The sequence below is a fragment of the Schistocerca piceifrons genome, chromosome 2 (assembly GCF_021461385.2).
Source record: "Schistocerca piceifrons isolate TAMUIC-IGC-003096 chromosome 2, iqSchPice1.1, whole genome shotgun sequence".
NCBI classification, from domain to species: Eukaryota; Metazoa; Arthropoda; class Insecta; order Orthoptera; family Acrididae; genus Schistocerca; species Schistocerca piceifrons.
The window spans coordinates 967418322-967444492 of record NC_060139.1 but is presented as its reverse complement, the minus strand read 5'-3'; the positions used below and the strand labels follow the sequence as shown (position 1 = coordinate 967444492).

The 26171-nt window shown below is 39.6% G+C and overlaps 1 protein-coding gene across 1 annotated transcript in view; it reads left to right on the top strand.

The window, feature by feature from the left end:
* Positions 1–24290, top strand: part of LOC124777728 — a 65700-nt gene extending 41410 nt beyond the window's left edge. Inside the window, exon 3 of the mRNA XM_047253226.1 lies at positions 23932–24290. Within this exon, the coding sequence (XP_047109182.1) occupies positions 23932–23999 (68 nt within the window). The 3' untranslated portion in view covers positions 24000–24290. The remainder of the gene's footprint in view (positions 1–23931) is intronic.
* Positions 24291–26171: the final 1881 nt, after the last annotated feature.

The window sequence follows — 26171 nt, the reverse complement described above, 5'->3', positions numbered from 1 at the left end:
TTTACGTTTTTGTGTGATGTCTGGCCTTCTTCCCAAAATATTGGGATTGAAGTCTTAATGTGCTGTCCAGTGGTTTGGTCACCCATTATTTGTAAGTGGTCACTCAGCCACCGTTAATTATTTTTACCTGTTTGTACTGCTATTTTATTTTTAGTTTTATCTCCCTGTTTTGATGTGCTGTGTCCAATCTTGCAATTTGAACAATACCAATTCTCTCACAATTCGGCTCTGAATTCAACTTTTGGGAACGGGCGCTGATAACCTCGTTGTTGTGCGCCCTAAAACACTAATAATCATCATCAAGTGTTCAGTGTTTGAAACAATATTTTAGGTCCAAAGTGTTGCACTATCAAAATGGAGTTGAAGCTCCACTTTATCTGTTCTGCAAATGATAGACAAGATTGGGGCACATACGTCCCTTTACAGTGTTTAAACTGCTTATCCCTATTACACGAGAAAGCGAACTGTGCACCAGGACATATCAGAAAATAAGTCGTTCATGTGACTAAATTCAGCCAAATTCCCATTCAAGGTAGTGTGTGTAGTTATCTCACAGTCCAACTGCAGAAATTGATCGTCGAAAATGCTTCCACAGGCAGCTGTGATGGTTAGTAGTCATGCATGGTTCCCACTGAGATGATACAATATGCGATAAGACACATAGTAATGGTTCAAATGGCTCTGAGCACTATGGGACTCAACTGCTGAGGTCATTAGTCCCCTAGAACTTAGAACTAGTTAAACCTAACTAACCTAAGGACATCACAAACATCCATGCCCGAGGCAGGATTCGAACCTGCGACCGTAGCGGTCTTGCGGTTCCAGACTGCAGCGCCTTTAACCGCACGGCCACTTCGGCCGGCGCACATAGTAATGATAAGGATCACGTTACATGACGATTGCAGATGTTCCCATTAACTTGACAGGAAATGGGATATGATATGTGATGTGACCTGTATTGCAACAAGCAACAAGACATCACAAATCACATTTCTGGCTCAGTTGTAGTCATGATCTCTTCTGAAGAGGACATTATTGCGGTTTATTATTCAACACTCAAAAAACTGAAAAACAAAGGGAGTGCTGGATGCACCGATACAACGCTGTTAATATCGAACATAGTTCAGCTGTGCTTCTTTTCTCAGCTCTCTCGACACGAACGCAAATTCCACGAGTCCAAATGGTTTCCACATCTTGGAGTCACTAGTATCAGTTACTCTGGAAAAGGGAGACACAGATTTTCCGCTTACCATTTCTCCTGCTGAGAATTAGGTTGGTGAAAATGTTAAAATTACGTTATAATGCCACCATCAAAAGTTTATTTTTAGTAAGGCCATCTACTGTAGCACTTTATTCAGTGAAGTGCAGATATAAATAACATTTACGAGTTAAAAAGCTACAACTGCTCAGCATCTTAAGACAGAATGTGATTTAGTTTTAGACCTATTCACAAGAAATGTTACCATATTTGATGTTAGATCAGTAACCATCGATTTCTAGCAATGGCTGATGAACTCGTGTAGGGACAGTTAGTGTGTTGGAAATGAAAGAATCCCATGGTGAAGAAGAATATTCCAACATCTCCTTCTCGGTTTGATCCAGTGTTCATTGAAAAGTAACTGGAATTTTGCCCGCCCGGTTGGCCGTGCGGTTTAACGCACAGGTTTCCGGGCGGGAAGGAGCGCCTGGTCCCTGGCACGAATCCGCCCGGCGGATCTGTGTCGAGGTCCGGTGAACCGGCCAGTCTGTGGATGGTTTTTAGGCGGTTTTCCATCTGCCTCGGCGAATGCGGGCTGGTTCCCCTTATTCCGCCTCAGTTACACTATGTCGGCGATTGCTGCGCAAACAAGTTCTCCACGTACGCGTACACCACCATTACTCTACAACGCAAACATAGGGGTTACACTCGTCTGGTGTGAGACGTTCCCTGGGGGGTCCACCGGGGGCCGAACCGCACAATAACCCTGGCTTCGGTGTAGGGCGGCGGAGGGGTGAAGCGGACTGCGGTAGTCGTCGTGGGGTTGTGGACCACTGCGGTTACGGCGGGGACGGAGCCTCTCCGTCGTTTCTAGGTCTCCGGTTAACATACAATACAATACAATAGGAATTTTGACTTTAGAGCTCTTCTATACCTGTCGCTAGGTTTCTTGAAATCAAGGAGCAAGAACTGAAAAAACATCCAGTCAGCGTCGCCAGCTGGTGACTCCAGCTGTCTTTTCATTTCATCCATTTTTTTTATTTCCAGCTAGTCTCCAGCTCCTTTCCCGGTATCACCCTTGGTACCTTGAGATTTTCTTCTTTTTTCCTGAGAGGGGGGGGGGAGGGGAATGGGAAGCAGCTGGTTGTGTTATCATATCACATTCAACAACATCACTTGTTTCTTCTGAGGTTTGATAACTTTCCATTTCCTGAGGGTAAGTGGTAGACAGCGATGCATTAAGATTTCCGTGATATCTTCATTTTTCTTAAGTGAAGGTATGTGTACGCCCCAAAGAGGGAGAGCCCTTTATGTACAGACGAAGAAATTGAAGATATGGGGGCAAAATAATGTGGTTTCTAGACTGTAGACAAATTTTATTCGAAGCTTGAAAGGTGGCTACACTGTGCCACTGCGCCAGAGAGTGCGCCAAAGAGTACTATTAAGCCGCCTCCACAGTGGTTGTTGGGAGTTCGTAGCAGTCAGTGCTACCAAAGAGATCGGAGAGGACAGTGTGTGTTTAGAGATCGTAGCAGAGTGTTTGTTGTGACATCGGAGAGGACAGTGTGTGTTAAGAACTCATAGAGACAGTGTGTGCGTGGGCAGAGCTCGTGGTTGTCGTGAAGTTGGAGCGAGATGTTGTAGTAAAGAGCGTTGTTTCATGTCTTATGCAGTTATTTGATGGGAGAGATAGCAGATATTATTGTAATGAGTGCATTTCGTCAATATATGTGAAGGTAAAATTTATAATGTTCCTTTATTAGTTGTGTATCTGAAATAATGTGTCACTACAGGTTCAGTCAACAAAGCATCTGGCTTGTGTTCTTGGATTAGAGTGTAATTGTGATTTTTTTGCGTAATTGTAGTTTTTCTAAATTTCTTTTGTCACGTCAGTATAGTTGGTATTTAAAAATTCTTGTCTTGTTGGAAAAGAACCGTGCCAGATGTGGGCGTTGAGTCACACTCCCACATACAGAACAGTTACTCTTGTGCTCATTGGTTTCGTAGATTTTTATAGTTGCTGGGGTCTTAATTAATTAACTGTGTTTACGAAAATTTTCTTACATTGTTCTTTGCAGTCAGATTGCGTAATAATACTAGTCAGGGCCAACCGATTACGAGACTTGCGTAATCGGACATACTAAAACACTAAAAACTATTTTCAATCAAATATAAATTTAATTAAGCCCCCATGCACGTGGCGACCGCTGCTTCGGATCGTCCCTTGTAATTTTTCTGATTGTGAAAATTGTAGACTGTAGTATTGTTGTAGTAATTTTGAGTTTAGTGATTGTAGTCTGTATTGAGTGTGTAGATTTGGTAATTGGCATTCTTTTAATGGTATTTTTCAAAATTTAATTTTTATTGCCTTGTATACGCGTTTGACAAATTAGTGCAATTATTTCAATTGTTCGATTGATCGTGTCTGAGGGAGACATTTCATGTGAATAGTATTGTTGGAGATAAAGAGTCATTGTGTGTAATTTTCGTACAGTGACGAATCTTTCGTATATTTTGTAAATGATTACGCGATCAATGAAAAAGGCAAAAATGATGAATAGTGAGAATAACGAAATTGTTGACATGGCGAACTCGCCAACACAGGAAAACAGTATGGTGGATGATGGAGTTGAAAACAATGTAATAAGTCGGGAAAATAGTCCAGAACCATTTCAAAATTTTTCTCAACCAGAAAATTCACAGAATACGAGATTAGCGATAGAAGATCCTGAAATAGTATCGAACACAGATAGCTTTATGGCTATGCAGAAGGAAGTTAGTTTTGTGGGAAATGTTAGGGGTGAAAGGAATTTCGGAAAAGTTAGTACGGAGCAGTTGATGAGTGCAATATTAAATTTGGGATCACAGTTACGATCTGAATTAAAAACAGAGATTGGAACTTTACGAGCTGAATTAGAAACAGATAGGGGAACAATGGAGCAGTTTCGATCTGAATTTAAAACAGAGATAGGAACAATTAAAACTGAGATGGGAACAATGGAAACTCGGTTAGGATCTGAATTTAAAACAGAGATGGGAACTTTGGAAACACGGATAGATTCACGAATAGGGACATGTTTCAAAAATATGAAAGATGAATTAAAGAAAGAAATCAGGGAAGAAGTACAACCGATTCTGAATTCTCACAATAATAGATTAATTGCAGTAGAAATCAGACAAAGGGAACAGGATAGAGAACAGGAAGAAAGAGATCGCGTGATAGTACAGAATTTTTCAGAGTTAAATTTACAACGTGCAAAGGATAAGGAAGAAATATTTGAGAGAATCGAAGGATCCGTACCAAATGACAGATTAAATAACCTAACACAACAACATGAACAGCTAGCTACCAAATGTGACAATACTGAAACCCGAGTCGCGACACTTACGGAAGACGTAAATAAACAGAAAGAACAATTAGGTGACTTATCGGAAAGAGTTGAGGAAATTTCAGATAAATTGACAAATCTTAGTTTACATGGGGACAGAGATTCAGATGATACGGCTCCATTGCCATTTGCAGAAACCGAAGAATACCAGAACATAAATAAGCATGTTGAAAATCAGGGAAAATTTAATGAACGCGTTAAAAGGGAAGTTGAGGCATTACGAAAGCAAGTCAAACAGATCGAAGGCGAAATTGTAGGAAAAGACAGCAGAAGAAATTTCGAATCACAGACAGCAGAGGGGTTTGAAGAAAATAATTTGTTTCATTTACGGGATGCAACAAGAGAGCGCCAGGCGCGCGAACTTTACAATAATCGACATTCGGACTGGGACAGACGCGGTAGGTCTTTGTCGCCACGAGGCGAAAACTTTGATTATAAACACTTTTTGACTGTCCGGAAATTTAAGATCTTCCGCAATTCTAAGAATGACATACATCCATGTGCATGGCTAGATCAATTTATGTACGCACTTCCACCAAATTGGCCACTAAGTCACAAACTAGAATTCATGTGTGGATATTTAGAAAACGAACCGGCGACGCGGATGCGCGCACTCATTAGAGATTGCAATAATTTAAATGATTTTTATCATGCATTTCTATCGGCATATTGGTCCGAAAACACACAAGACAGAGTCAAACATAGTCTGATTATGCAGCGTAATTTTAAACAGTCTGAGTTCCGCACGCCGGCAGAGTACTTTGAAGATATGATTCGAAAGAATCAGTTCCTGTCCAACCCGTATAGCCCGACTGAATTAATTCGCATTTGTTTAACCAAGCTGCCACAATCAATAAGACAAATTGCTTTAGCTGGAAGATGTAAGGACGACATCGAAACCTTTAAGACTTTGTTGCAAGAACTTGAGTATGACAACGATGACGGGACCTCTTGTAACTTTTTCTGTAACAGTAATTATAATAGATTTTCAGAGAAAATTGATAGTGGTCGGAACGGACGTTATAGCGGTAATTTTGAGAACGATAGACGTAACAGACAGGACAATAGATACCAGCCCTATGACAATAACAGACGTTCTAACAGAAATTACACAGACAACAACGGTAATTCGTATCGGAATGATCAATCATACGGAAACAGTAATCGGTATTATCAAGACAGAAATTATTCATACAGTAATAGAAATTCTTACTACAGAAATAACCAGGGTAGTAGGTACAACAATAATTTCAGAAATGACAGTCGAAATTACACAAGAAGTAGTTATGCAGACAGACAGGAAAACAGAAATTTTAATAACAGACACAGCCAAGAATTTGCATCTAACAGACAGGAAGGACCTAATTGGCATCCTTCACGTGACAGAACTTCTGAGAGACAAGTGCAAATCGTAGAAATGGATCCGCGAAATGACGCGAATACTCAAAGACGTGACGCAAACAATCGACAATGACTTGTAGCTTCGGCTTCTGGCAGCAATATAGACGGTTCAGAAAGTAATGACACTACGACTTTACACTACGTACGCCTGGAAGACATGAGAGACATTTTATTAGACGAAAAGGAAAATAATGTAGACGCATTTTTACACCCTGTTATTGAAGTATGTGTGGGTAAGAATAAGTTCACTGCAGTATTAGATTCTGGGAGCCCACTGAATGTCATTAGTGAATCAGTTTTTCGTATATGTGAAAGATCTATTGCCTGTCCTGTGTTACCTATTTCTAAAACTACAATTCGAGGTGCGATTTCTGGAAAAAGTGTGGAGGTCAGACAACAGACCAATTTAAATTTCATTTGTCAAGGATACGAATTTTCTGCTAATTTTATTATTGTTCCATTACTCAGTACACAAATTATATTAGGTATGGAGTTTCTTAACGCACATAAAGCAATTTTGAACTTTAAAGAAGGAAGTGTAAATTTGACTGTTGCTGGAATGCCGAAATGTTTAAAATTTTTCGAGTGTTTAACAAGATCTGAGTCAGATACAAAATGTTTAAGGTTTCTTACTTCTGATGTTTTCGTTGAGCATTATGACGACAATGTGTTTATTCATGACAATGACAATAGATACAGAGACGCGATGGATGATATAATTAATAGCGAAGAATTAATTAATGAGAAGGTTAAGAAAGCTGAAGTGCCAGATGACGTTGCAAGAGAAGAGCTGCACCACATTTTAACTTCACATGCTACAGTGTTTAGTCATCACACAGGAACTATACACGGCTTACAATATTTATTTAAAGTAAAAGAACACACACCATTTCGCGGAAAAACGTACGCTATTCCTTTGGCTTACAGAGACAAGGTTAAGAATGAACTTCAGTACATGTTAGATCAGGGCATTATTGAGCCTGCAGTCAGTCCTTATACTAGCCCATTACACGTTGTTCTTAAAAAGGATGGATCAATTCGTTTGGTTCTGGATTCCAGACAGATAAATAACATCATCATTCCTGAAACTGACCGCCCACAAAATTTAGAGGAACTTCTTCAACATTTCCATGGAATTAAAGTTTTATCTACGATTGATATGCGCGCAAGTTTTTGGCAAATAGAACTCCACCCCGACTGTAGAAAATACACCGCCTTTTTAGCCTTTGGTAACTGTTACCAATTTCGGAAATTACCGTTTGGACTTACAGTATCTTCAGCAGCATTCATTCGTAGCTTAAATGAAATTTTACCTGTTTGTCTTCGTGACAATATTACTTCTTATGTTGACGACATTCTTATCGCTAAACGTTCTTGGAGTGAACACAACAAAATTTTGGACTCATTATTACGTATCTTTGCAAAAGTTGGCATGACAGTGAACTTGGAAAAATCTGAATTTGGTCGTTCTCAGGTGAAATTTCTCGGTCACATTATATCTACAGAAGGTATTCTTCCTGATCCAGAGAAACTAGATGCTATTCGTAATTATGCTGTTCCTACCACAAAACGTGATGTTCGTAGTTTCCTTGGTGTCTGTAATTTTCTTAGACGCTTTGTTAGATTGGACGATTTGGCCACACCTCGTTTATGTGAACTATCCGGAAAGAAATCTAATTGGTGTTGGGATGAGGAAGCTCAGTCAGAATTTGAACAGCTTCGTGATGCTTTAGTTGCTGCTCCACTTCTTTCACATCCGGATTTATCAAAAGAATTTTGTTTGGCGACGGACTCATCATACAAAGGCCTAGGTGCACATTTATTTCAAGAGATAGAAGAAAACGGCGTTGTAGTACAGAAGACTATTGCATTTGGAAGTCGTGTTCTCTCTAAATCCGAAAAGAATTATTCGATTACGGAACTTGAAGCTTTGGCTGTTGTTTGGGCTTTCACAAAATTTCGCACATTTTTGTTTGGCAGACATACTAAGGTTTACACCAATCATCGGGCTCTGGAATTTCTTATGTCAACAAAATTAACTCATGGCAGATTGTCACGATGGGCGTTGTACTTACAGGAATTTGATTTTAGTATTGTTTACATACAGGGTTCTTCTAATATTGTTGCCGATGCTTTATCTCGTGCACCTATGGGTTTGAAACAAAGTGCTGAAGAGGACTGCAAGGAAAACAATTTTTGTTTGATGTATATTCAAGGTGTTGCGTTTGAGAACTTTATTTCGTCTTCGCTCCAGGATATCGCTAAGGAGCAAAATAAGGATCCAATCTGGAAGGACATTAAGGAGAAGTGGAGGAGAAAGGAAAGTGTGGCGATTAGACAGCATTATCTAGTTCGCAATGACATTCTTTTTAAACGAAAATCGGTCGACAACTCCGTTTGGTTAGTTTGTATTCCCGATGAGTGGGTCAATAAATTGATTTGGTATACGCATCTCAGTTATGCACACTTTGGTCCCCGAAAATGCTTTCACAAATTACGAGAAAATTGTTACTTCAGTAATATGGAAAAACGTATTCGATCTGTTCTTGCCAAATGTAAATTATGTCAAATGGCTAAGCCTCCAACGATTTCTCACAGAGCACCGTTGTTTCCCATCATTCCAGCGAAATTAAAGGAGATGGCTGCAGTCGATTTGTTTGGTCCAGTGGTTCGTTCTACTAATGGTTTTGCGTACATTTTCGTAGCAGTGGAACTGACGTCAAAATATGTGTGTTTCACACCTTTACGCAAAGCAACAGCTCGTTCAGTATCTAACGCTTTCATCAAACATTTTCTTAAAGAAGTTGGTCATGTTGATAAGGTTATATCAGATAATGGATCACAGTTTCGCTCTAAAATTTGGCTTCGTACTCTACAGCGTCGTAAAATTAAACCAATCTTTATTTCACTTTTTCACCCTCAATCTAACGCTTCAGAGAGATGGATGAAGGAAATCAATAAATTGTGCCGTCTTTATTGTCATCAGAATCACAGAACTTGGGATCAGTATCTTCATATTTTTCAAAACATTCTGAATGAACTTCCTAATGACTCAACTTCCTTACCACCTCTATTGGTATTAAAAAATAAAGCACCGACAAATCGCATATCTGAAATCATTCCTTTTCCGCCTTCACGGAAACTGCGGCATTCTGAAGTTGTCAACTTGGCTCTGCAAAATATTGCATCTGCGGCTGCTAGAAGAGAGTAATCAGCGAAACGTCCTGGTCGTTTAAAAACTTTTTCAGTTGGTCAAAAGGTATTAATTAAGTCCCACCGTTTGTCTCATAAAGGAAAAGGCTTATGTCGCAAATTTTTTCTGCTTTATAACGGTCCATACAGAATTCGCAAAATTATACATGATAACACTGTTGAAGTAGAAACTCTTAAATCTCGACGCTCTAAAGGAATACATCATATATCAAACGTCAAAATTTTTGTGGAATGACATACTTTTGAGGAACCAACAGCTAGATGTAAACATGCGGAGAGTACAAGGATACCGCGCTGTGTTTTGGCGGCGGCACATACTCAAAGCAACAGTCAAGTCTGCGCGCCGCACAAGGCAGTCGTTGACCGCGAACAATAGCTTCCTACGTCACGCGCCCACAGCTGATCGAGCGCTCAGTGCGAATGCACTGACAGCCGTAAACAAACACACAGTCTAATTTCTCCGACTAAATTCTGTACAAAGCTATAAGGACTTGTTGAATTGTGTTATTAACATTCAGTATTTTGCAGGATACGGTGTATAAAGTATTTAAGACCTTCAGGTAAATTCTGTGCGTGTCCGACGTTAAGACGACCTACTATCGAGAAAATTTCAGGAAGAATGTAATTTCGAAGAAGAAACTAATTAACTAAAAAAAAAAAAGGTAACTATTAATTGAGTTTATTTTCAGGTAACAAATTTCCACTTAGGTACGTACTTTAGACGTAAGTTGCTGCTCGCGATTACGTGATTCATACTTTGTGCTAATTTCATGTTCTATGAATTTACGTGTGAAGCGACGTGCTTGCGTACATTTACTGATTTTGACAATTATTGATTAATGAACTGAGTTGTGACTTGTATATATTATGCATCGCTTGGCTGCACTGCTTTTTCACTGATGTCATATTTTTCTATTATGTGCCTGCTGTGCTTATTTATTTAAATTATAATTGTTATCTGATTAATTGTGCTGACTGTGATTATGTATGTATGTTGTACTTTGTCATTTATCTGCTTGCGCCTTCATGTTTACTTATTAAGATGACATGTGAACATTTATTTGCTTATGCTGATATGATGATAATGACCTGTTTATTACGTAAGATATATGTTTACTGCTATGCGTATGGATTACATATGTACACATTTCTGTTTTGTTGCCATAACTACTCTTCAATTTAGAATATAGAAATGCTGATATACTGTGTATGAACATAGAGTTTAGGTCACACTATTGGATTATTTATAGATTGTTCACTTGGCAGAGCCTCGTTGTAAGAATTGTGCTGCATACACTTGTTGACATTCTGTTCTCTACTGGTATATTTACTCGCTATTGCAAGTTTTGCTTACGCTCAGTGCCTTATATTTTTAAGATAAAAAAATTAACTGCTATAATTCGACGAACGACATTAGTACAAGAAAGTCATTGAAGTCACATGAGCTAAAGTTTTATGGAAGCTGTATAAATTTATGCTAATAGGAAGGAAGCTAACGACATGACAGACCAAAACTAGGTTTAGACCATTGACAGTATCACACTGCATTTTCGTGAGCAATTGAAATAGGAAGTGACACTTGACACAAAAAATACTCCACATGTTTGCTTCTGCCATAATTCTTGAAGTGGTGTACACACTGTGAAACATTATGATTATTCACACTCCGTAATCGTACGTAATTACTGAGAGTTATTCGAACTAAGTCTGTTAGAGGTCAGGTATGCATTTCTTTTATTTAATGATGGACAAGGAACCAAAATGTATCTTATAATTTATAATGAGTAGAAAATTGGGCTCAGATGGATTACACAGAGGTTGTGTGTGGACACTGTGTCTTCGGATTGTATGGGATGCTGAATTGAAGTTGCATTAGGATTTTATCTGTACTTGTTCGAGGAGACTGACTAGAGGAAAGAGTTGTTATGGAAGTGAAATGATATTGGTGCTGAGGTTTATATTTATCGACGTATTATTATAGGTATTGAGAGTATATGAAGTTAATGATTATTGGAGTTTTTGTGGACAAGAGGTAAGGTAAATGATATTGATGATAAGACGTATTGAAGAGGTATTATTGAGGTATTATTGAGATTGTGTGAAGCTGATGATTATTGGAGTTTTGGTATATAAGAGGTAAAGTAAGTGAGGAGCATATTTTTTTTTTTTGTTGGTCTTATGGAACAAGGAGGATGAAGATACCAGACTAGAACACTAAAATAGAAGGAAGATAGTCTATACACACACTTTGTTAAATCACTAAGCAGTATATACTTTTTTTTGGAGAGAGGAAGTAATTGCATATCTTGGCTCACTGACAGTTGTTCAACAACAGTACATTTTGATCTGGCTTGGCAAACATTGGTCTTGACATGATGACTATGACGTTGACTAACTATTATTGACTGTTATACATTGCTGCCAGTACTACTTGATACACATGATGAACATCAGATTTTGACAGAATTACATTTACACAATTAACACTATTCAGTTACACAGTAGTACTTAATGTGAATGAAAGATGAAAGAGTGTGTTCTGTGTGTTTTCCTTTACTAATCCTACCCACCTATCTCCTAAATATTATTTTATTTGTTTGTAGTGGCTTGCACTGACACCCATAAATATTATAGGTTTTCTGATATTTGAGTATTTGTAATAGTTAATATGAAAATTATCTGACATCATTTGTGTGTTTGTTATGATTTGTATGTTACTGTAAAAGCATTTGTATGTTACTGTAAAAGCATTTGTATGTGCATTCAAACTATTGTTCATGCCTGAACTGTCTGATTAGTGAAGATAAATATTCTGAACTGTTACCTGCACTTTTCAACATGATGTGTGACATTTAGTCATGTTCAATTTCTGCTGATGAACTGTGTGATCAGTGATTCTAAAAAAATTACGGACTGTGACTTGTACCTTTTCTACATGATTGGTGCCACTAGGACATGTTTAATTTGTGCTCATAAATTCTGATGAACAGTGTGATCAGTGCTAGTGAATTTTATGGAACTGCTTCTGCTGAAATGATGTCACTTGTTGCTGTCTGCACCTACTCAACATTGCTGGGTGCAACTGATTGATTGCTTCTACTGAACTAATGTGACTTGTTGCTGTGTGTACCTCTGCAACTTTACTGGGTGCCACAGATGGAACTGTTTCTACTGAAATAATGTCACTTGTTGCTGTCTGCACCTGCTCAACATTGCTGGGTGCAACTGATGGACTACTCCTACTGAAATTGTGTCACTTGTTGGTGTCTGCACCTGCACTCAACATTGCTGGGTGCAACTGATGAACTGTTTCTACTGAAATGAAGTCACTTGTTGCTGTTTGCACCTGCTCAACATTGCTGGGTGCAACTGATGAACTGTTTTTACTGAAATGAAGTCACTTGTTGGTGTCTGCACCTACTCAACATTGCTGGGTGCCTCTGATGGACTGCTTCTACTGAAATGATGTCACTTGTTGCTGTCTGCACCTACTCAACATTGCTGGGTGCAACTGATTGATTGCTTCTACTGAACTAATGTGACTTGTTGCTGTGTGTACCTCTGCAACTTTACTGGGTGCCACAGATGGAACTGTTTCTACTGAAATAATGTCACTTGTTGCTGTCTGCACCTGCTCAACATTGCTGGGTGCAACTGATGAACTACTTCTACTGAAATGATGTCACTTGTTGGTGTCTACACCTGCTTAACATTTCTGGGTACCTCTGATGGATTGCTTCTACTGAATTAATGTGACTTGTTGCTGGGTGTACCTGCTAAACTTTACTGGGTGCAACTGATGGACTGCTTCTACTGAAAAGATGTCACCTGTTAGTATTTTTTTTTTTTTTTTTGTATAACTAATCATTGAAAGCATTATATGTGAACATTTGTATAAACTGATTTTTTGTATATTGTGTAAACTATTATGTAAAGTCACATGTATGAAAAGAAGTTGTATTGCTTACTGTATTTCATATATTAGGTTAGTAAAAGGTCAGTGCAAAGCCAAAATTTTTAACTAATTATGTGATATTTAGGTATTAATATAATCTTTTATTTTTGTCTGTATTTTTCTGGACGAATTTGGTGGTATTTTCACCACCAATGCTGGCAAAAATACCATCAAATTCTGGCCTGTGGAGGAGGGGCATATGAAAGGTGGCTACACTGTGCCACTGCGCCAGAGAGTGCGCCAAAGAGTACTATTAAGCCGCCTCCACAGTGGTTGTTGGGAGTTCGTAGCAGTCAGTGCTACCAAAGAGATCGGAGAGGACAGTGTGTGTTTAGAGATCGTAGCAGAGTGTTTGTTGTGACATCGGAGAGGACAGTGTGTGTTAAGAACTCATAGAGACAGTGTGTGCGTGGGCAGAGCTCGTGGTTGTCGTGAAGTTGGAGCGAGATGTTGTAGTAAAGAGCGTTGTTTCATGTCTTATGCAGTTATTTGATGGGAGAGATAGCAGATATTATTGTAATGAGTGCATTTCGTCAATATATATGAAGGTAAAATTTATAATGTTCCTTTATTAGTTGTGTATCTGAAATAATGTGTCACTACAGGTTCAGTCAACAAAGCATCTGGCTTGTGTTCTTGGATTAGAGTGTAATTGTGATTTTTTTGCGTAATTGTAGTTTTTCTAAATTTCTTTTGTCACGTCAGTATAGTTGGTATTTAAAAATTCTTGTCTTGTTGGAAAAGAACCGTGCCAGATGTGGGCGTTGAGTCACACTCCCACATACAGAACAGTTACTCTTGTGCTCATTGGTTTCGTAGATTTTTATAGTTGCTGGGGTCTTAATTAATTAACTGTGTTTACGAAAATTTTCTTACATTGTTCTTTGCAGTCAGATTGCGTAATAATACTAGTCAGGGCCAACCGATTACGAGACTTGGGTAATCGGACATACTAAAACACTAAAAACTATTTTCAATCAAATATAAATTTAATTAAGCCCCCATGCAAGCTGCATGTTTAAATTTGCTGCAACTGTGCTTGCTCAGTTTTTATAACTGCAGTTAATATTTTCAGAACCTGAGATAAGGGCTCGACCGTTTCAGTTTAGAATGAATTAATTTTTAGAATATAATTAACATCCTATAATCGCACAATCTTAGGTTCATTACTGTATAACAAACTGCAACAACGAACACAAGTAGTTAAAAACTATGGTATGGATTACATAGCAAGTTCTTACCTGTTTCTTTCATTTCCATAGCTGTCTTTCTCCATGCCAAGTGGGTTACCTCTGCCTCCGAATACGATTTCATTGTGTAAGGGTTTTTTTTTTTTTTTCAACAAGCTGGACGAAAAATATCGTCTTCGGCAGTCCTCTGTGCAAACATGTTGAAAGTAATGGGCACAGAAAGAAATGTTGAGGTCAAGACATCTTTCCAACTTGAAAGCACAAATGTGAGTGAATGCTTCGACTTATATCAGCAGCATATCAACAAGTTAAACACTAGGCAGTTCTGCACAGCGCAGCATGCAGCCACAGTTCTGAGTGTAGCGTACCGTAACTCATCGCAGCCAAACATCAAAATGTATCACGAATTTACGCGAGATTGGAAAAAGGTATGCACTCCTTTCAGTGACAAAAATAATTTCTATATGTTAGCTACATTAATTATGTAGCAATTTATGCCCTAGAATGTACCAAACGTAAACTGGTCAGAGACTGCATTTTTCATTGCAAACTTTTCTCAACATGCACGATGTCTTACTTTATTTCGAAGTACTACAATAATTCGGGCAACTGCGAAAAGAAAACCAATTCATTATCATGCTGTCACATCACTGTATAATCTCTACAAAATCAATTTTTCTTGTGGATTAGTTTCCTCAAAATCGAATGAGAAAAACTGAACTGCGGACAACACGAGTAAAATCGAAAACAGTGTTTTTAAATTTTTTACTCAAAAAGTAAAAGTTTCAAGTAGAAACTACCTATGCCACCAGCATAGTACCTTAGGACGGTGTCGACTCAGTTTGTATGAAGTGGAGTCCTAGTGTATCGTATTTTTGGCTCACTATGAACTTTTTCGGTGTCAGGGGCAGACAGTCCTCCTATAAATTTCGCTGTTAACAGCATTAAAGGTAATTGCATTCTTTATCTGAACAAATGTTTTCTATTCATCACTGACTAGCTACAGGGCCGGCCAAACGCTGCACAGTGTGCAGACGTGCGGAAGTGCTGCACATGTGCGCACGTGTGCGACAGCGAACGACAGCGACATCTGTTATTAGACATGTGTCCTAAATGAACGGCGGCGGCTCCACTTCCCTGTTTATGTGGTACAAGCAAGAGCGCAATATACCCAGTCTCGTTTACCCGTGGTAACCGTAACCTTAACAGAGAAGTACTGAGAATTGGCAGGTACTGTGAAAAAGCAAAGGACGGGAGATCTATGTTCTCAGTCGTTTGGGAACTGCAATTCTTTTTTGTAGCCGTTGGCGAAAACTCACAGTTTTTGATGTGCCGCCGAATAATAGGCGGCCAGCGTAAGTTTTCAATTGAAAGACATTACAATACACATCACAAAGACGAGTGTAGTGTACTCAACAGTGAAGAACGGCAAGCAAAATTAAATGTCCTTAAGAAAATGGATGAGACACATCAACTCGATTTTACTGTACGTCAAAGTAACTCATACTTCTTGAACTCTTAGTTTCTTGTGTTACATTTATGTCTATTTTACTGTACGCTGTACAGTGTACTGTTTTCAGCTTTCCAGAATGACAACCACACTAAATCTTTACTGCGAGCAAGTTCTAAAATCGTACTAAGAATTGCACAATCTGGGAAACTCTTTTCCGAAGGGCAGTTTGTGAAATGGTGTCTGATTGATGCTGAAGAACTTGTGTGTCCCACGAACGGTAACAGGTTTCAAGAAATCAGTCTATCCAAACAAACAATGACAAGACGTATCAGTGCTATGGCCCGCGATGTGCACAGGCAGCTAATAAATAAGGCTAAAGATTTTGTTGCTTTCTCTGTTGCGCTCGATGAAGCAACAGATCTTACAGATACAGCCCAGGTTGTGATATACATACGAGGTGCCGATAACGCACTTCGTGTAACAGAGGACGTTTTGGACTTAGTACCTTTGAAAGGGACTACGACAGGTGCGGACTTACTCCAAGCTGTCGAGCAAGCGATTGATGGTGTCAGTATGGACTGGAATCGGTTAGTTTCAGTGACGACAGATGGAGCACCATCATGCAAGGACATCAGAGAGGACTCATAGCACGGATGTGCAAAAAGTTAGGGCGCACAGACGAGACGTTGTACGGAATTCACTGCATTCTGCATCGAGAGGCACTTTGTGCAAAATCAGTAACGTTAGCAAACGTCATGCAAATTGTTGTGCGTACTGTAAACTATCTGAAGACACATGGGCTTACGCATCGCCAGTTTCGGCGATTCTTGGAGGAATTAGGAGCGGAGTACGGCGACATACCTCACTATACCGAAGTATGCTGGCTCAATCGAGGTAAAATGCTGAAAATATTTTTTGATTTACGTTTGGTCATAGTCACATTCTCACATGAGAAGGGAAAAAGTGAACCTATGTTGGAAGACCGTTGTTGGTTATCAGACCTTGCATTTCTCGTGGACATTACGGAGTTTGTCTCCTGTCATTCGCCTCTTTGCTCGAACGTTATCGTCGTCAGTTGAAGATGCTCCAAATGATCTACAGACGGAACTGGTCGACCTACAGTGCAATACAAGACTGAAGGACAAATTCTTTGCAGTGCGAAGTACAAAAGAAATCTACGAAAATATTTCACAACAAGAATTTCCACGCCTGTACCGATAAGCCGCGAGAGTTATGTCCATGTTCGGATCGACATATGTTTGTGAAAGATTTTTCTTGGTGATGAAAATGAATAAATCAAGGTTTCGATCAAGAACAAGTGATGAAAATCTTAGCAACTGCTTGCGTTTGTCAATGAGCCTTGCTTTTGTGCTCGATATTAACTATATCATTTCTCATCACCAGTGATAAACGTGTTTGGATTTATTCCTTTCATAAATAAAAATTGTTTACTAACTGTGCATTATTGTCTCATTCTGCTCCATGTTACATTATTATCAGAGAAATTGGTCATTAAGCCGATTGTTCCAATGTATACATACATTTAGGGATTTTTTTAATGTGTGAATGGCTACGCTCAGCTAAAGTTGATGAAAATGAAATGTCGTGTGGCTAGGGCCTCCCGTCTGGTAGACCGTTCGCCTGGTGCAGGTCTTTCGATCTGACGCCACTTCGGCGACCTGCGCGTCGATGGGGATGAAATGATGATGATTAGGACAACACAACACCCAGTCCCTGAGCGGAGAAAATCTCCGACCCAGCCGGGAATCGAACCCGGGCCCTTAGGATTGACAGTCTGTCACGCTGACCACTCAGCTATCGGGGGCGGACAGCTAAAGTTGATAAAACATAACATTCATCTAATTGTCGGTTATTATGCAGATTTCAGACGGAACTGATGAAAGATATAGCAATAATCGTATTGAAATAAAAGGTGATCATCGAGAGGTCTGCGGTTATCATTCTGTTCAGAGGCCAGTGAGACAGAAATTATGTGTGTGTAACTGAGGGCACCGAGAATTAGTTATAGGAAACCTTGCATTAGTTTAAAGTTATTTGAAATCATGAATAAGGTTCGTTGGAAGTCGCTAAGTGCTCTCTTTCTTAAATACTAGATCAAAAACATTACGCGTATTTACGTGCCGTCAGTCAAGCTGCCTTAATAAAAACCCACGGTTGTTAACTGTATTACTTGTTTTACTGGGTTAAACTGTTAACATAAAAGTAGACGTCTCAATGAGTAGACTGTGACAATATTTTAAATGTTTAGTACGTGAAATACCTTCCCATGGTTGGCTTGCAAGCTGTGGAAAGAGCACTAGAATACGCCGGTACAGAATATCCCAGCAAGTGGATAAGGCGACATCTGTGCGTAGAAACATGCACTACATGAACGTTGACGGCTGCGGCGTGCACGCTGTGACCCGGAAGTTGCACATGTGCAGCAGCACCGCACGCGTGCAGAATTTCTGGCCGGCCCTGTTCCATGTTAACTTACGTTGCCATTTGAATGGCTCCTGTGTTGTTTTCTAAGCCTGTCTATGGTGACTGGTATCTGTCTTTATTGCTAATGTTTTGAGTATGGAGTGTTTTGGCTGGCCCTGTTTTGGCAGTACTGTGATTCTTAAAATCTCTGTGATTACGGTTTGGGGTTCATTTTTTTGGAAGGATCTATATTTGACATTACACTTAAGGAAATGGAAATTGTACATTTTCATACCTTCAAAAATTTTTGGTTACAAATCGTGTTCCTTGCTATGTCGTCATTATGATGGAGAATATACATCACATTGTACACAGGTTTGTCAAAAGTAACACCAAATACAGATAAAAAGCACCTTGGGCAAATGGGCATGTTCACCCACATAGGACTCCACTGAGGCTTGTTAGTTCTTAAAACGTACGACGTACGAGTGTAGTAAAAATGCACATTCATGCAAATGAAATGTTGTATACGTCATGGATACGTCAGAGTCGAAGAAAACAGTGGAAGTGGATGACATTGAGGCAAAGGTAAGGCGTACACGTAGATGCAACCACTATGTGGTTCTTGCGGAGGTATCTTAAAGTCAGACTGCAATTTTTTTGACATTTAAAAATTATGTATCTTTGTGACAGTCCTTTAATACTACAACATGTGAAAAACAGTACTGGTTTTTAAGCAAGAATTATTTTTACGTTTTCAGAACATACTTCAAAAGTTCTTATTACAATATGCTTTACAGGTAGATTTCAGGTGTTTATTCTGTTACGGTATATTTCAGTTTTGTTGTGGCGTGCGTATGCCATCCACCTTCAGTCAGTACGCACAACCTGCAGCTTTTTTCGCGCACGCGTACGTGTGTGTGTGTGTGTGTGTGTGTGTATACGTAAACTAATGAATAAGATACATAATATGTGACATGAGTCCTGAAGGAAAGGGGGGGAGCGTCAGTGACTGGGAGGGGGGGGAGAGGGATTCATATATGTAACAGCAACACTGAAAACTGAAAATTGCAATGTATGGTTTAGCAGGAGAGGGGAGTTGGGGGTTAAAATATTTAAAATATAGACACTGATATCTGGTAACTACAGTATGTAGGTTGGGCAGATAACATTAACCTACAGTGTATATACAATGATGGAAAAAAATGTAGAGCAACGAAATTTTGGGAATACATTTGTCTATGTAACATGCATAAGTGATTCATTGCAAGATCACAAGTTAACGTTAAGTGCGAGATAAGCGATTGTAAACGGCAAATATTGGTACATTAATAACCGGTATAACCTTCAGAATGCTGAATGTAAGCATGTAGAGATGCATACATTGCTATGTACAGGTGCCAGATGTCAGTTCTACATTTACATCTACAACTACATCCATACCCCCAAGCCACCTGACGGTGTGTGGCGGAGGGTACTTTGAGTACCTCTATCGGTTCTCCCTTCTAATCCAGTCTCGTATTATTCGTGGAAAGAAAGATTGTCGGGATGCCTCTGTGTGGGCTCTAATCTCTCTGATTTTATCCTCAGGGTCTCTTCGCGAGATATACGTAGGAGGGAGCAATATACTGCTTGACTCCTCGGTGAAGGTATGTTCTCGAAACTTCATCAAAAGCCCGCACCGAGCTACTGAGCGTCTCTCTTGCAGAGTCTTCCACTGGAGTTTATCTGTCATCTCCGTAAGCTTTCGCTATTACTAAATGATCCTGTAACGAAGCGCGCTGCTCTCCGTTGGATCTTTTCTATCTCTTCTATCAACCCCATCTGGTACGGATCCCACACCGGTGAGCAATACTCAGTGGGCGAACAAGTGTACTGTTACCTACTTCCTTTGTTTTCGGATTGCATTTTCTTAGGATTCTTCCAATGAATCTCACTCTGGCATCTACTTTGCCGACGATTAATTTTATATGGTCATTCCATTTTAAATCACTCCTAATGCCGACTCCCAGATACTTTATGGAATTAACTGCTTCCAGTTGCTGACCTGCTATATTGTAGATAAATGATAAAGGATCTTTCTTTCTATGTATTCACAGGACATTACACTTGTCTACATTGAGATTCAATTGCCATTCCCTGCACCATGCGTCAATTCGTTGCAGATCCTCCTGCATTTCAGTACAATTTTCCACTGTTACAATCTCTCGATATGCTACAGCAATATCCGCAAAAAGCCTCAATGAACATCCGATGTTATCCACAGGTCATTTATATATATTGTGAATAGCAACGGTCCTACGACACTCCCCTGCGGCACACCTGAAATCACTCTTACTTCGGAAGACTTCTCTCCATTGAGAATGACATGCTGCCTTCTGTTATCTAGGAACTCTTCAATCCAATCACACAACTGGTGTGATAGTCCATATGCTCTTACTTTGTTCATTAAACGACTGTGGGGAACTGTATCAAACGCCTTGTGGAAGTCAAGAAACACGGAATCTACCTGGTGACCCGTGTCTATGGCCCTCTGAGTCTCATGGACGAATAGCGCGAGCTGGGTTTCACACGATCGTCTTTTTCGAAACCCATGCTGATTCCTACCGAGTAGATTTCTAGTCTCCAGAAAAGTCAATCTACTCGAACATAATGCGTGTTCCAAAATACTACAACTTATCAACGTTTAGAGATATAGGTCTATAGTTCTGCACATGTGTTCGACGTCCCTTCTTGAAAACGGGGATGACCTGTGCCCTTTTCCAATCCTTTGGAACGCTACGCTCTTCTAGAGAGCCGTTGCTACCTGTGGACATGTTCTGTTATCTATCCCTATTTTTAGTCAAGCTGGGCATAATGCACTTTTCTCCCGGATTTGATTCAAAGCACCATCAATAGCTTAGTTTCATAATATTTTGATAATCTTCATTTTATATTCTCTTTATATCTGCTGTCGTCAGTTATTTTGCTACTCAAATTGAGAGGCACCCACATGCCTTGCTCATACTGTGGTACCCACATGCCTTGCTCATACTGTGGTCTGCCAAGCGAGTGGATTCATTCTTATTTATCGAGTAACATGAACTCTAGTACTCACAATTAAGTTACAAATTATTCTTCTGTGTGAATATTACGCAACGGAAACGTACATCTGACTATTAGTAATTTACAGAACTATGACTGTTCACTACGCACTGGCAATATCACATTTTCTTTCTTATTTAACGGCTTTGATCAACACGTGGCCATCGCACTGAATATGAATGGCGCACACATTATAAATTCTGGATATCATGACAAGATACAGTTCGAAGGAAAAGGCCACCAATCTTTTTATTTTCACTCTCTTATTTATTCCGATAAATTCTATAACCTAAACACACAAATTCTATAACCTACAACAATAACACATGAGAAATTCCGCCCAGTGGGCATGGCTTTACATTGGTGATTCTCTACCTTATGGTCTCGTAATTATTTAACTCTACAGTGCACTTTCTGGATAGGATGGTGGATCTTTTTCTATATCTCACACTTCGACTCTCACAACCATCATCACGAAACTTTCCTCCAGACCGAGCGGTACAAAAGGAACATGCATAACCCACTACCTCTGAAACTACCTTGCTACTCTCCCATGCAAACCACACATGCTTAAATTACATGACATACACCACACTGCAACAAGGAATACAACACAAGGAATAGACACAACATTATAATCACATCACTTTCAGCTTTCCCACTTCATTTAGTATTTATCCCAGTTTCACACGACACTGCCCCACCTCGTAATTTTTCTTTCCTACTATGAACTCTGGAGGATATATGCACATCTACCTGTGCAATGCAAGCCATGTGGCGTTGCTGGATAGACGGCTGACTCACCTTGCTTCTCTCTCAGAGTATTATAGTTTAAATCAAGCGTCACACGGAAACATAACACGCAAAGTAATATTAAGAACATATTCATTACACACGCGAGTCCTCAACTGATACCATGGACAAGTACTTCTCTTTATCCTTTGTCTCATACACAGATTGAGACTCACACAGTACTCACCACGTGGAAGTACTCGTCTCTAATTTCAAGTCCTGCACACGCCATTTCTTAAATATTTCCAACTTATAGTACACACGCTAGTAATTCAGCTTAACTTAAGCACTCGGAAGTATTTCAACTTATTGCTACACGTGGTTTCATTGTGACCGTTGGTCACTCCCGAAGATTACTACGATCCCCTTAATATTACCTGCCTGACATTTAATTCTCCCCACAAAAGTTCCTGAAATAGAGAAATTATTATACTAAACTACTCTTAAGTATTTCACATGCATACCACGTCTCCACTCTTTTGTCTTTACAGCGCACACCTAAGACAGGTCTTACCAACACTAGATCTAGCGGCAGAGTGCTGAAACATGGCCGTTCTTCAGGTCATCTCGCACCTCTGTCGAGGTGGGGGAAGACCATGCTACCGTAATGGTGAGCCACATTTCAGGCGCTCAAAGCTCCGGTAAGTTTCATCTCTTTGGTTCCACCAAAGGTGGCCAAAGGATCGTCTCAAAGATGATCACATATTCACATTCACTATCTGCGGTTAGCAGACGACCATACATTCATTCATTTCACAGATCTCACCAAACTGGATGTAGGGATTTATTTTGTGGGAGTGCATATGTGGTCAATTAAATAAATAAATTGTCCTTCTTTCCCACACTGGTATCCAGCTTCGCTGTATTAATTGAAATTGAGTTATTATTAGAAAAAATATGTTTTTCAGACAAGAATAATGAAGTATGTTGTACCTATTTTCAATGTCGGGCGGTACTGTACCCTTTCAAAATAACGAAACCCGACCACTACTTTTACTTTATCATTTTGTATCGTGGTATCTTCATTTCACTTCGCTTAATTCGACAGTACTCAATTACTTTTGTTTTATTAAGGTTAACTTGTCGTTTGAAGGCTTTCACGACCGGATGACATAGCTGCTGGTAAACCTTTCGGGTTGTGAGGTCGTGGGCCAAGAAACTCTTCTGTTCCTGACGTTTCGTCCAAGACTGCGCTGGACATCTTCAGCCAGCGCAGTTCTGGAGAAATGTCAGGAACAGAAGAGTTTCTTGGTCCACGACCTGGACATCTTCAGACAGCGCAGTTTTGGACGAAATGTCAGGAACAGAAGAGTTTTTTGACCCACGACCTCACACCCCAAAAGATTTACCAGCAGCTAACTCATAGTTTCTTTTCAAAATATTACACATTTTGTTCATTCGAGTCCTCTGCTGTCTTTGATAGAGTTGCAAAGCTAAGGAGATACTTTGAAGTCTTCACTTATTCTCCCTGAAAGTTAATTCCTGTTCCGAATTTCTCCTTAGTTTCTTTACTCCCTGCTCTATGTGCACATTGAACAACACAGCTGATAAGCTACAACTCTGTCCCACTCCCTTCTTACCTGTTTCCTCTGTTTCCTGTCTTTTGACTACTGTAACTGCATCTGTATTCTGCACAAGCTGGCAGTAACCTTTCTTTACCTTTTTTTCTAAATCCATAAATGTTATGAATGTGGATTTGTTTTTCCCCAAAATGTCTTCTAAGATAAGTTAAATTTAATAAACTTATTACCTATCCTCTGTAGGTATATCTTGATAAGAGATTAGTATTCGTAATTTACAGCAAATGTAAAACACATCTGTCGTATGTTTAGGTGAAGGAGAGTCTTGCAAAAATGACAAACCGTATCTGCTACCAACGCTCACAGCCATTGATCTGTAACCGAGTCAGCAAACGATGTGTGGTGCCACCTGCAAGTGACGAATAAAGTAACTACATGGCACATCTCAGCTCTATGATTATCGTATGTGAAGCGGCAACGTACACCAGAGCCGTCGCATCGAACCAGCCGCACTGCATATTGCATATTACACCGAGGCTAAAGACAATCATCGCTTAAATTGACCAAGGGCAAACCATATAAATGTTACTAATTACTGTTGGAGAACTTCATCACTTATTTCTGTATGACTTTAGAGTATACTGCTAACTGAAATACTGTATTTCTTACATGTTAAGGTGTGTCAGATTTCACCAATTTTCGATCGAAAAATAAAGCACTGAAGCAAATTAAGCAGTATGGTGTTTTTTGTACAATAGTCTTCCGTCATGTTTTGATACGAAAAAGAAATTGGGATATACTCTTTGCCGATTCGAATTGCAAGAATTCTAGTGAAAATTTATGGTTCCTCCTACCCTAAACTACAACGTCCAACACTTGGTACACACTCATGACCATCTTAATTGGAGACTGTGGTCTTTCAAAACGACCACGCACTCTCCGATTCAGCGTTGCAATATTATAAGTTTTGGCTGGTTTCGTTGTCTAGGGGCTGGGATACGTAGTTGCCGCATCACAAGCCAAATACTGCTGAGTCTACAATATACGATAAGAATACACACATGAATCGAATGGTCGAAGATTTCTATCACTCGGAAATTGCGAATTATGAATGTAACATATAAATTTATAAATGAAAGATTGCAATTAAATAAAATCTGCAGGTACTACTTTAACGACTTTAAATGATGAGTACGATAGTAGAAGTACTTTTGAGAATGTGGTATATTTCTGCAAAACACTTATTGGTGTCGATAGTCCATCAATTAAATAAAATATAAGTTGAATAACGGGGAAACAATAGATTCCTACTGCATGCAATTAGTTATGAACAACAACATAGCTCGCGAGATATTCACTTGTAAACGTACACTACGTCTTCACTGTGGAAGCCACGGAAATCTGACAATTGCACAAGTCGGCACTCCAAAGTATTTCTATCTGCCGCGACCACGCGCAACCCGCTCCACCCTCCAAATGCTTCCCGCGGCTGTGCGTCCAGCACTTCCCGTGTCCTGCCCCGTCCCCTCCAGCACTGCCACAACTACCCGTGTCCAGCTCTCCCGAACTCGCTTCCATCCAGTCTCTCCATTCACGATCCCTGTGACTGGCTAGAGCGCTCGCGCCATGTCTTCAATCCAACGTACTCTCAAAAACATATTTAAATACATACGAAATACTGGAGTTACATTTAAAAAACTTGAAATTAAATAAATATTCCTACGTCTGGACCATAAACACGCTCTAACACACATTATTAGATGTTCTTGTTGTTGTGGTCTTCAGTCCTGAGACTGGTTTGATGCAGCTCTCCATGCTACTCTATCCTGTGCAAACTTCATCATCTCTCAGTACTTACTGCAACCTACATCCTTCTGCATCTGCTTAGTGTATTCATCCCTTGGTCTCCCTCTACGATTTTTACCCTCCACGCTGCCCTCCAATATTAAATTAGTGATCCCTTGCAGAACATGTCCTACCAACCGATCCCGTCTTCTAGTCAAGTTGTGCCACAAACTCCTCTTCTCCCCAATTCTATTCAATACCTCCTCATTAGTTACGTGATCTACCCATCTAATCTTCAGCATTCTTCTGTAGAACCACATTTCGAAAGCTTCTATTCTCTTCTTGTCCAAACTATTTATCGTCCATGTTTCACTTCCATACATGACAACACTCCATACAAATACTTTCAGAAACGACTTCCTGACACTTAAATCTATACTCGATGTTAACAAATTTCTCTTCTTCAGAAACACTTTCCTTGCCACTACCAGTCTACATTTTATATCCTCTCTACTTCGACCATCATCAGTTATTTTGCTCCCCAAATGCAAAACTCCTTTACTACTTTAAGTGTCTCATTTCCTAATCTAATTCCCTCAGCATCACTCGACTTAATTCGAGTACATTCCATTATCCTCGTTTTCTTTTGTTGATGTTCATCTTACATCCTCTTTTCAAGACACTGTCCATTCCGTTCAACTGCTCTTCCAAGCCCTCTGCTGCCTCTCACAGAATTACAATGTCGTCGGCGAACCTCAAAGCTTTTA